The sequence below is a fragment of the Centropristis striata genome, chromosome 4 (assembly GCF_030273125.1).
Source record: "Centropristis striata isolate RG_2023a ecotype Rhode Island chromosome 4, C.striata_1.0, whole genome shotgun sequence".
Classification (NCBI taxonomy): domain Eukaryota; kingdom Metazoa; phylum Chordata; class Actinopteri; order Perciformes; family Serranidae; genus Centropristis; species Centropristis striata.
In genome coordinates, this window is record NC_081520.1 from 12,468,810 (window position 1) to 12,482,142 (window position 13,333).

Here is a 13,333-nt window from a genome sequence, read left to right on the forward strand (position 1 = left end):
AATAGGTCTACATGTTTGTGTGGTAACATTATTTTTAAAAAATCAAAGAACCATCCATCTGTCACGTGAAAAAATTGAATTGTCGTCTAAAAAGATGGTGGAGCATTTATTCAAATAAATTAAGAGTTGTCAGAGATGGCATCTTGATAGGAGGCACTTAGGCCTGTGGCGTCCACGGCTGTGCAGTCAGTGGGGACGGGTCCATAGTGCAGACTGTGGACTAATCCATCATCGCCAGCTAGGGGGCTGGGGGCCAAGCGCTTGGCTTCTCCCTCCAGGAAATAATCAGCTTTTAATTTATCACAGATCACATTCATGAAAAGACGGATCACTGTGGGGATGCCGCGTGTGACCAGGCCCATCTCCCCAGTCACGCTGGAGTGCTTTCAACTCTTTTAATTTATTCTAATTTAGGTTTTCTCATATCTCCATCATTCTGCCTGTTTGGGATGAAGAGACCCTTTACCCCTGTTAAATTATAGCAATTTTAACATCTCTCCTAAAATATAAAACTTCAATGTAGGCCACTGCGAACAGCTTCTGAAATTTCACCATTACGGTGAACACTATTACTGTAACCAGCCTATGCTACATGACATACAGTAGCAATGAACAGAAAGTGGGACAGCAGTGAGGGGTCTTTCCCTGTGGAATGGATGGAGCATATGCTATTATGTAAGTCAACTCCAGGACATCCTAATAGCTTCAGATTTGTTTCTGGTCCCGTCGTGTTGCCACAGTCTGTCCCGTGGCCCCCGCAGGAGAGTGGATGATTAGTAGTATGACATGAAGGAGCACAAGAGATGTGATCTACACTAAGGGGGAAGGACAGTTCAGCCACATGTTGTCCACCCTCCCCACCATCACTTTACAGATCCCGGGCAGGTTAATCCTTTTATTGTAATGAAGTGAGGAGGCATAATGTACTGTGAATGTGAGATGCTTAATCCAGTGTTGGCATTTTTATGAGGAAGGAGTAGCCATGGTGACACAGAGAACAGAGTGCTTGAGAGGCAGAGGAACGATCCATCACAACATGACACTGACATAGCACAACACAGCACACACTTAAGGAGATTTGCATGTGTGTCTATGATTCAAGACAAACTCTTATGTCTGCTGCTCTCACATCCACATGTTATTGTGTGACTTTGGACCAGCTCCCAGGAGTCAGTCACACCAGTTTGTAGGTTTAATCTTGGCGTAGTTATAAAACAAGTGTTAAAAGTAACACCTGCTTACTGCCAGTTGGAACCGTGGTAGCCGCTATAAACTGTTACAGTATTAAAGTTAAATGCTATGTGCAGACTCCACTCTGAAACTCGACAAAACTCAAAACTTATATTAGAGATTTTGACTCTATATGCCTCAAATTATACAGAATATGGAAAGATTTAGTTAAATTGCATTAAAATTTATTCCACAAAGTAACACAATGAGCTTTTATAAGCCAGTAAAGTTAAACAAAATGACCAAATAAGATTTTGTTACAAATTCAGATTTATCTCTTTCACTCTAAACTTAAATGTAAATTTCTTCACATACACTTTGCATGTAACAGAACAGACATGCATGAATTTATAAGAGATTGTGAGGAAAGGTAATACTGTATATTATGGCTCATAATGCTACAGTGACATTGTTAAAGGTATAGCAACTGATTTGCACATTAGTTGGATAACTTGTGATAACTGCAATCAGGGACCACACACAATAATAAGTACATAAATCACACATACATTTCAAAGCTTGAAATCCAATCTCTGTTTCATACATTCCCAGTCTCCACACAAGTCAAAAATACAAACAATACACACATTTTATACAAACAAGCAACTATTTTAACTATATTATTTTGTGTATAGCCACAGGATACATAACCATTTGTTGCTATTTGCTTAATTAATCGTGCATTCTTGAATCTCCTTTAACCAAATTTGTATATAGTTTAGTGAATGAGTATTTTGATATAAGCCAGTAATTTCAAAACTACTTAGTAATGGATTTACAAATATCTAGCCAGAACTTGTCACATAGAAATATTAATACATGTTGCTCCTCAACAGAATTGTTCATTAAGTGGATACGTGCCACCTCAGTGACCTACAGCCAATGATTCATCAAACAGAGAGTATTTTTTCTTTCATTTCTCCACTTTCTGTGCATGTGTTTTACAAGAGTCTTATAGAAACATGTAGTGGCATACATTAATGCTGAACTGTGGGGTCTAAAACTTTGTTGTTGGTACTAAACTTAAATTGCACAACACCCTTGACTCCTGTGGGTGGGTGAGTGCTAGCGGGGCAGAAAAATACAATATTTGTTGTATAGAACCTGTGAAGAAACTTTCTTCATATTCAGCAAAGTACAGAACAAATAAGCAGCTTAGAAAAAGTTAGAAAAGCAAACCTGCATTCGACTACCAGGATAAATCCCTCTTCTGTGGCAAAACACTGTTGGGAGAAACACAAGCAGAATGTTTTACAATTAAACTACCTAACTCTCACTGCTGCTGTCTCATTTGAGGTTTGGCTAATATGAGTCTGATTGAACTCATCTAACTTCACCACATGACGTCTCTGAGAAAATGTGACTAGAAAACAAAATTAGATGGAAAAGAAACAGACATGTATTGATCTGTTTTTCACTCCCCACTCCTACACATCATTTTCGAACGTTCACGGTTGCAAAGGGATATGTTCTATTCACGCCACATTGTATCATACATTTAGCAGCCAATTTGTAAGGTACACATAAACAAGCTTTCAATTCAATACAACAGCAAGTTTATAATGTTCAGTTTTTGTCAGTTTATTGAGTTTGTAGCTAAAGGCGGTGTTGTAGTGGACCACATTACATTAAGAGGTGTTTCTATATTTTGTCCTCCTTATTAACATACAGAATATCAGAACTACATCTGAATAAATTATACTCCAGCACCACCACTGACCACTAACATGGTGGGCATTATAAAAGTTGACTTTATGGCACAACAGCTGGATTGGATTTCATCAAAACACGTGATCATCAGTGGTGATATGCTGCATTGTTTGGTAACACTTTACAATAACCATCATTTATAAATGGTAAATAGGTAGTTTATTAATGTTAAATCATCATTTATAAATGGCAAATGGATAGTTTATTAATGTAAGTTAATAGTTACGTTGCCATTAACAAACTATTAAATTCTAATTAATAATATTTATTAATGGACTATTTATTAATGGTTTATATTTGCACTCATAACATTTAAACACTATTTTAAGTAATGGTTAATGATTTCCAAATTATTTTTATAGCTTTAAGAAAATGGTTGTAAAACATCTTTAAAGATTAAATATGTAGACCTAATTGTAGTACTTGGTTAATATTTGGTTTATTAACCATCTATAAACATAACTTAGATGGCTATTGTAAAGTGTTACCCATTGCTTTCCTATGGGGAGAGTGGTGGTGCCCAACTAGGCCCAAATCAAATTTACCACTGAGCACTGCACTGAAAGTTCATATTATTTGAACATTAAAACCATACCAAGATCTTGCCCGAGAGGGTCATGTCTGGCAAAACGTCAGCAGTCAGATGGGGCTACCAGGTTTGTAAACAGGCATATATAGTTACGGACTTGGCTAAACCCCCAAAAACACACTAGAGTCAGCTTCTTTGGTTATGTGGTGACTTTTTGATGAACTGTGCAGCTCTTTGCCTCTGCTGCTCTGTTCCCTACATTGCATAAAGCGTAGAGACATTTCTTATCATCTGAAAGCAGCTTTAATCGGCACAGGCGTACCTAATAAAGTGGCCTCTTGGTGTGAATACATTTGACTCTATTTGTGCTATTAGTATATTTGTTTTCTCATCGACTTTACTGCATCCCAATACTTTCTGCTACCCCCTGTGTCTCACCTCTGGTCTGTCAGTGTAAGAATGTGCAGTGCGACTCAGCTGCACAAAAGCAGAAGATGAAAGAGAAACAGATTAAGCAGTCAGGAGTAGAGGTCCCAGTCAGAGGTAATGTGAAGTTCATTCTTATTCTCAGAGTTCTCCAACTAGCTTCCCTTAAGTTCCCCGCTCCTTTTACATTTCACCTGCGTTTTGCTCGGGTTCAAGGATACTGCACATTTCATCTCATTAGTGCATCAGGGAACTTTCTGTCATGTGAGATGAATGGGAAAAGTTATGCATTTGTTCATCCATAGCCACAGTGTTATCCACAATTGTCTGATCTCTGTTGAGTTTAAGTGCTTGGGTCTTGTAGAAGTGTCACAATGAGAAACCGCAGGTTTTGAATGACATCGCCTTGGTTTAGCAGGCATTCGAAAATCAATTTGTGGGCAGTGACTGTTCTGCTGATGGTTCCTGTCTTTTGTGGGAGTTGGTCACTGAGCCAGCAGTGCTTCTTGTCACTGCCTGATTAATTGGCTTCAATCCATTCAGCAGTCATTGAGTCAGATGAAGAGAGACAATAAGGGCTTTTCATTCCTCTCAGACTGAATTGGTAGTGAATGCGGAGGAAGCCACTGAAACAAGCCTTGTAAAACATGCTCATTTCCTTTTGATGGAAGCGGGATTAATAATGAGTACAGAGGAACCGTCATTGATTGGACTGTGATGCATCTTCACATACGTGTTTGTGGTTCCAAGAGAGGAGGGCTCAAATAAATCTTCCTTTATCTCTAATCCGTCCATTCATTAATCAAATGGAACGGGGTGATGAGTTGAATTACGAGTCCAGCTCCCCACCGCTTGCTTCTGGGTCGTGGAGTCCATCTCAGCGCCGTGTATCCCGCATTCCCAAACCAAAGACCCCTGGCGACCACTTGTCACAGCCGTCTCCTGACTGGTAATTGGGTATTTATCAGATTGCCTGTGAGAAGACGATGCAGTGTTTATCTGACACAATTATCGAGAAAAATGGGGAAACCTAGTCTGCAGCTCCTCCAGGATACTGGCGTGCTACTGGTTCAGGTGGCGAGGCAGAGTGAAAGCGCTGTAATCTCTCAGTCTAACCACGGGGACTTCTTTATCGGACATTTAGCCAGGAATCATCACATGCAAATGAAGCAATTGCGCAAATACAACACATAATTCTCTGGCCCTGCTGTGACACTGGAGGAATGAGAAGTGATGATAACACACACTCCAACAATGAGCTCCCCATGGTTGAGATCTGATAGACGGGCTTTTCACAGGCTCTTCTAATTCTGAGAACAGGAAATGCATATAAAGGGGTGCAAAAGTGTTCACTGAGTACCCGAAGATAAGATTGGAGAAAAAGGCTATAAGAGCAAATTGGTGTGCTTGTGCCTTCTTTCTTCTGCGAACCTATTACAGAAATGAGAGCAAGAGAGAGACGAGAAGAAAAGGATGGCATAAAAAGAAGGAGCTGCAAGTAAGAAGTGGCAAATTGTCCATTTGGTGTTGCATGAATTAAATGGACATGGACTTATTAAAGAGGTATTTAACACATGAGCATTGGTAGCTCCTTCTTTTACGTACAGTATATCCACCTTCTAACTGTGGGAAGGTGATGTTTAACGCTTTTAATCATCTCAAAAGATGCATTGAAGGGACTCACTACTGTAGCATCTTGAAAATTTATGATAAAGCAAGTCCATCATATTTTACTTGAAGCATATCCAATTCATGGAATATGTCATGCCTGGAAAAAAGGGGCTGGGAAGAGAAAATCATAGTGCATAGCAGTGCAGAGAGGGAAGTGTGAAAGAGGGTGAGAGATACAGAGAAAGACCTGGAGACGGAGCAGCCGAGGCTGCCTGGCCTGCTGGATGTAATCAAACAAGGGTGAACAGGTTGTTCCACAGATGGCTGATCCGGAGAATCCTCCGATTTATTTCCATGCCACAGACGGTCCCTGTCACGATGTGCAGGTGATGTCAGTGCACAGGCTTTGTCTCGCACACACCACTAAACTCTAACACTTTTGTCTCACCTGTCTGAAATCAATATGACACAAAGGCATTTGTTGTGTGTGTACAAAAGGAGATACTGAGTAAGAGTTTAGCAACAGAGAAAGTCGATTTGCAATCTTCTCAACATTCGAAGACTAACTCTCTCAGGATTATAAATTATGGATGCAACCGCTCGACTATTACAACGTAAAGGAACTCAATTCCCTATTGAGTTCCTTTACCTTGTTTATCGCTTGTCATGAAAGCTGCTTTGTATTCACTAATGCTTTAAAATGTCATTAGAAATGGGTTGTTTTATGTATTACGGTCATGCTGTTGCAATAATTGTTGTTTTCTCCTGCACTCTGGCATTTATTGTAATTTGCACAATAAATTGAATATCCATTTTTCTATTTTCAGCGCAGTGAAGAGAGGGATAGCTCCGTAGCACGACCGGTCTTTGACTGCTTTCTGTTTATGTCTCTCCGCAGATTGACGCCTAGTGATGCCAGGACAGTGAGCATCACAATGCGTGGTATGTGGTTAGGGGCCACGCCCCTCCTCATAATGGTTCTGCTCAGACTGGCCCAGGGCCAAGAAGTTCCCTCAGTCCCAGGTAAGACATATCATATTTCTCTGCATCTGCCTCATCCGTGACGAAGACTCCATTGTATGGCTCCATCATCATGTCATGTGTCTGTCAGTCTGTAAGATTGTCTGACTATTATGAGCTTGACACCTTTGCCCTAGCTTTAATGATTTATTATCACCATGTAACTAAACCTTGAATTTTGAGAAGCTACATCAGTCGTTTGGCACTGATCTTAGTACACACCTGAATTTATATGTAGTCTTTTAAAATCTTGAACAATGGGTTTTCTTCTCACCTGTCTCAGGACACATGTAAGCATTTTTTAAGTTCCAAAGCTTTCTGATTGGCGAGAAGATACGTACCTGTTGTATCTCAGCATGCATTGGGTTTATACTGAGAAAGGCTCCAGGCTATACCGATAAAAATATATAGAAATAGAGTGAATGGAGCACTTAGTAAAATATTTCAGATTTAAAGAAGCTGCACTGACAGCAGTCATGTCTGTTTTAACTGTACCTATAGTCTCTACCCTCTTGTTTGAGCTTTTGTCTGGTTTTGGTTGATACTATACAGGTAATATCATATACATAAACAGTGTTGAGGTGGTACGTACTCAACTCTATAAGCAAGCTCATCCTTCTCTCCCAGAATTGTATGCACAATCCTGATTTATCAACTGTAATAACTTTCTATTAGGTTACAAAATCTGAATATGGTAAAATAATGTCTCTCTTTAACATTTTTCCTCAATCGTGGTTGTTAATGTGACGCAAAGATGTGAAGGATGCGTAGAATCATTAGAATTTATGTAAAAGCGAGTGCTGCTTTACATGAACATCCCTTCTGCTACCTAATGATAAAATCATAATTAGAAATGCATTAATTATCTTGTGAATATTGCTACAACTTCATCCTTCATGTTGGTTATGGTCTTATCGTCTGTTTCTGGTGCTGCAGATGTTGAACTCTTTGGTAGCTTCCTAACCTGAACAGTCTTGAAGTGATATGGTATCTAGTGACAGACACCTTGAGTAATACTGAAGCACTCTGGGTTAGATGGATAAACTGCTTTATTCAGTGTTTTTTTTGTTTTATTTCCTGGTCCATTTGCACATTTCCACTACAATGAATGTGACAATTTACAGACACAAAAATATAAACAGGAAAGATACACATGGACAATGTGACATGTGGATCTTGATTATAGTGTTGTGCTTTTTGGGTTGATGAAATTCCACTGACAGTTTTAGATTTTAATTGCACCAGGTTTTGCTATTTATGTGACAAGGTGTTTTCACCTTTTAGTTGTCCATTGCCAGATAAAAATACATCTCAAACTATCTTATATCTCTGATTAATCCACACAGTTCCTTGCTTTGTACTTAGCTCAATTTTTTGTTGGACAATTTAGATGGGCTTGTTATTACATATCTCAGTTAGACCTTTGAAGAAAAGTGTTTCAAGAAGTTTTCTTCGTGTCTTTCGTTTAAGGCCCGAGTCATGTTATTGAAACGTCTTCCTGTCAGAGAGAAGAGAGTCACCTATAGAGTTTTCTTGTGACCACACTTGACAGTCATCTCAGTCACATCGTGTTGATTCCTCTTCTCTTCCACCCAGTTCTCATCACAGTGGACGACAGGTCCATGCAGTCCTGCTTAGCGGAGCATTTCACACTCACTGCTTTCCGTTATCTACTTACTCTGGCTCCTTCGCTTCTTTCAATTGCCTTTCACCTTTCATTCATTTTCTTTCAGCATGTCCATGACACCATCTTCTTTCTCTCCGTAGTTTCTTTCGGCAACACGATCTCGGAAGCAATTTACTTGTCAAGCAGAGGGCAGTGTGTGGCTCCCTGTACTCTGATTTAATGGTATATATGTGTGTGTGTGTGAGCATGTGAGCACAGGTGAGGGATCACTACCTTGGCAAAAATGCTTTCAATCACAGCCTCAGAGTAGGATTTCTGAGAGGTGTTTTAGGCTTGAATTCAACTTGTGGTGAATTCTGCTAAACACTCTTATGGCATCGGAGTGCTCTAACCAAGGGCTTTTCTGATCTGTATGTCCCTTCACTCATATTCTGCTCTAGTTAGAGTTGTAAAGATACAAGGTGATACCCACAAGAATTCTAAGTGCACAATGACGTATCTAAGTGTATTGGAGTTGGGAACAAAGATTTGAAAATAGATATTCTTTCTTATGTAAGGCACTCGATGCCTCGAGCAAGGCGTTGAGCTTCAGTGACAATTCACCCAAACTAGAGAGGGATGTCAGATCTGAGTCATAGATTGTACTTGCTGCAAATATGTCAGCATGGTAAAGAAATTGTCATAAATATCTAGATGCAGGAGAGTCGAATCCCGCAAGGACCCCGCATCTTCCCCTCCATTGTCTCTCAGTGAGAGAAATGTCAAGGCACTTTGATTTCATTTCTTTGCTTTCTTTCTGACTGACAGCTCTTTTTAATTCCTCGCCTTAAAGTAAATACCGGCACCTCCCAAAAACAATGACTCCCCGTTCTCTTTGTTAAAAGGTGTTTTCATCCTCTGGGTTCCCTGAGCTACTTTGTTAAGCTTTTCACATTCAGGTGTAATGAGCCGGCATCCTGTGTACACCGTCTCACTGTGGAAAAGTTTCAGGTTGTGGGAAGATTTAGTGAAGTATGCTTATGATTTCATATTGGACAATTTAGCACCTTATACTTAAATACCAACCCTGACTGCACCTTAACCACAGTTTATTTTCAATGCTTCTCTAACCTTAATAGAATAGAATAGAATAGTTGCCATGCATATACTGTAAAAAAAGCATTAATTCTGAAAACATTGTCATAGAAGGTTTTGCAGAGTTGTTCAGTATTCAGTGATTCATGCTGATAACTACAAGATGTCCATTTGTGGCAACAAGATCTCCAACCTAAACAGAACAAAACAGAACAGAACAGAAGAGACCGTTTGTTCATACTGTCCATAATGACACTTATGATAGATAAGAAAGCACACACGTCATTATACATACGTGTACAGTTCACGGTTTCATTTATTTTTATTTCATTCTGTGAATTTAGGCTACAAAACCACTGTCCTAGGTTTAGGGCAAAAAACTTGCTGGTAAGGCTTTATGAAAGACAGATAATAGGTAAATGCCGGAAGTAAAGTAGTAACGAGGGTGACATGAGCCACGGAAGTTGGCAGTTGAAAGTCTGCCGTTTGTTCAACCATCCACCTCTCTGCCCTCCCTCCCTCCCCGAGAGCCATTTAAACTCTACTATGTCTGCAAGATGCCAGTGAAAGACAGTTGGAAATGGAAATGTGAGTCATATTTGCTGCATGTACAAGCGTCTTATATTGGCACTTGTGAGGGGAGACCAGTCTGGTTGTGCCATATATAAGCATGAAAGCAAACAAGGATCCACAAAAACTGAAACCCCTCTGGAGCACTTACCTGACATGGCCATATTTCAAGACTTCGAAAAGGACATTGGACTTCAGTGTGTTGATTAGCTTTAAGTTGTAATGTGACAACAACATATATGCTACGAAGAAGATGTGTTGTAGTTTATTGCTCAGTGTTTAAACAACATGTTTACAGCTGTTTCCAGTATTTGAGTGACAAAGAAGAACAAAGAAAACAAATCAGGTGAACCATGAAATGCATACCCAAATGTTTGCAGACTTTCTGAGTTGTAGTTCCAAACTGAGGGTCTATTCTGATGAGTTTCCTCATTAGGGAATTCAATTTTGCGGTTATTCAAACACCATGCTAATGCAACATGAATCTCGCAATGTTAACTAAAGTGAAAAATAATTATTGTATCGTGGACCTGCTCAAAATCATCATTGGTTCTTCCTTCATTCTTCCACCAAGTTTCATGATAACTGGGCTAGTAGTTATTTTTTACAATAATTCTGGTGACAAAAAGACAAAGAAACCAAGCTGAAAACATGAGCTGATTGGCGGATATATTTACAGGCAATATGCAAACCATCACTCTTTGTCACAACCTTCCATTTGTGGACAATTTTGCACAGCATACCAGAACCTCCAACTATGCTGTTATTTTTTTGAGGGATATACTGGTAAAGTAGCTGCTGTTTCTTCAATATCTACAAGAAATCACATTAACTTATCTTTCTTCTTTGGCGTCACTTCATGCTGCATCCTCAACTAGAGTCATCTGCTCAGCTCAACATGCCATATGTACAGTTTATTGACCGGCATGTATGAGACTTCTATTTAAAGATTATTAAGTGGCTCTCTGCTCACTGCAATCACTTGACGATCAGTTTCTCAAGTGAAATGGCATGAATTTCCTATAATGCTCAGCCAGCCTCAGTTCAACAGGTGCCTCGGTTGGGGGGGGAGTAGATGCAGTGACATAAACATTTTTTATGTTCAGTTCAACCTTAAAATTTCTGCTTAGCATGAAGGATTTTGTGGTTTTATTTCTCCTGTGTTGTGGATTTAATACTGTTATTTATCTCAATAGTGTTTGTGGACTTTAAAGATTTTGTCTTTTATGGCACAAGGTTGCTGTATGAAACGTTAATATTGATGGCTCTCTATGTCAGAATTTAGTTTACTTTATACTGCTGATGTTTTTTTTTTATTGGTGGACCTGCCCTTTAATTTGATTGCCTATAGACAACCGTACTCCACATAACAAAAGATATTGCATCTTTGACATCCACAGTGCAGCTCAGACAAATTAAATTTACTCATCCTACTTCCTTCTTGCAAACAACTTAAAACAACACCTATTTTCCCTGCACAATCTAATTTTATTTTACGCCGTGTTCGCAGATCAATCCCTGACTGAAAGCATTCAGTTTTCCAGATGTTACATTCAACTAAAATGGAAGCACAGAGCTGCACTCATGGATAAAGTGTTTCTCCTCCTACATACTGTGAGTCACATATATCAGGTGGGAGCGCTGTGGGTTCTACCTCTTCCCTTTACATTCAGTATTCAGCTTGCACACCGCCCTGCGGGTGATTAAATATGTGGTTAATACGGCACCATGAGAGTATTGAATTACACAAGAGCCATGCTGACCTTTTTAAATTACAGAACCAATTGTGCAAGACGGCAGAGGAAGTTTATAACAGGTACTGCCAAGATGGAGCCCGGAGGAGAATGGATCTGCTGCCGCCATCCTGCTGACGCTCTCCTTATTAGTGTTCTGCACTATAAGCACCCTATTTGACACTCACGCTCTCCTTTCATTCTCTCACTTTGGGTCTCATTTGACGCTAAATTCTTTGTCTCTTTGTCTTCCAGTCTTGTGTACAAACAGCCATTAGAGCGTTCTTGCAGACGAGCTAAAACACACGCCCTCACACAAACTAATTTGACATTTCATTTCACCGTTGATGAGACACGTATCACTCTTGACACACAGCGTAGCCCCACTCCATAAATCTCGATCACTGGCCTTTTTCTCGGATGCATCCTAGTCAGCATATTGGCTTTGCTGATATCTGAAGGTCGTTTCTGATGTCTGATCTAATTTGAAGCTAAAGCCAGAAAAATGAAGCAGTCTGCTTTGGCATCAGTCGTACGAGTCCGTGGAGTCACAGCCATTTTTCAGGGATGACTGTACTCATCTTCAATCCCCATCGAGAGAATTCGAAGCCTGACTGGCAGCGATACAACAATCTTTGCTTGGCAAAGGGCAGACAAAAGCTTTTTACCAATGAAAAAGTCAAAATAAAATATCCAGACATTAAAAACAAAGTATTTTTCTCTCCTTGCCAACTTTCAAGAGTGATTCCTGATTGCTTTATACAGCACTTTGCAAAATGCTCTGTAATTGTATTTAGGTGAAAAATCCACATTTCACCACTGTGTTTTATTCGTCTCTCTCAGGGGAGATTGTGCCATTATTGAAGAAGGAAAAGGATGACGGCTTGGCATTTCATATAATGAAATTCTTGTGACAGAATGTTTTTTTTGGAGAGCGATACAATTTAGTGACACTGTTCATTCCATTAAGACATATTAAAAAGCTTTGTCAAAAAAGCCTACACTAGGCCTTTTCTCTGTCCATACTGATTTCTCAAAGCAAACCAATCTCAGTCTTGTCAGTTGGAATAGGACATGTGCTTATCCCAGTTGTCACTCCATGCATTATCTTTCTTTTTCTACACTATAACCTTTTTCTTCTATTGCGCATTCAAGACTGTGCAGTTTGTCGTGTGTGGTTTAATCTGTTTCAACACCATTAAGTATGATATATGGCGGTATTTGTGTTCAGGGAGCAAAATGTTTGCTTTTGTGTTTAATGGAATCAAAACAAGGCGTGTTGATGAAATTGTTTACTCTGGAACTAAAGTCATTATTGGGGCGTTTGCGGACAAGGCTTGAATCAAATGTCAGGAAGTCTCTAGTGCTTCTTCGTGACTGAATGTGGGCTGTGTGTGCACTGGAAACTGGTGTGCACACTAAAGATTTGAAGCAGGACCAATCATCCCCACCATCTAAAGGACTTACTTCCTGCTCAAACTGGTTGTTGTTCTTTTTATTCAGTGAGATATAGTTCATGGGACTTCTATGACTTCTAAGCATCACTGGTAGCATGGATCTAAGGCCATGAGGTTGACATTCGTAGTGTTAAGTACATTTTGTAATTTCATTATGCATTATCATAACATTTGGCAAAATTTTAACCAACTGGCTGTCAGTCTGATGATGATCTAGCCTCTGGGGAAAACAGTCACTATTCCTGTAGCCTGTGAATATCCAGATAACTGATAATTGCACTGAGAGTTATTTTCCCATGTGCCAATCATTGTTCACGGTCTGATTAGCAACTTGAGAAGCGAGAAT

The 13,333-nt window shown here is 39.6% G+C and overlaps 1 protein-coding gene across 1 annotated transcript in view; it reads left to right on the plus strand.

Annotated features, from left to right (window-relative positions):
- The window catches only part of robo1 (roundabout, axon guidance receptor, homolog 1 (Drosophila)), a 233,885-nt gene that overhangs the window by 16,474 nt on the left and 204,078 nt on the right, over window positions 1-13,333 (plus strand). The window contains exon 2 of the mRNA XM_059330821.1: window positions 6,405-6,529. Coding sequence (XP_059186804.1) covers window positions 6,442-6,529 — 88 coding nt within the window. The 5' untranslated portion in view covers window positions 6,405-6,441. The remainder of the gene's footprint in view (window positions 1-6,404; window positions 6,530-13,333) is intronic.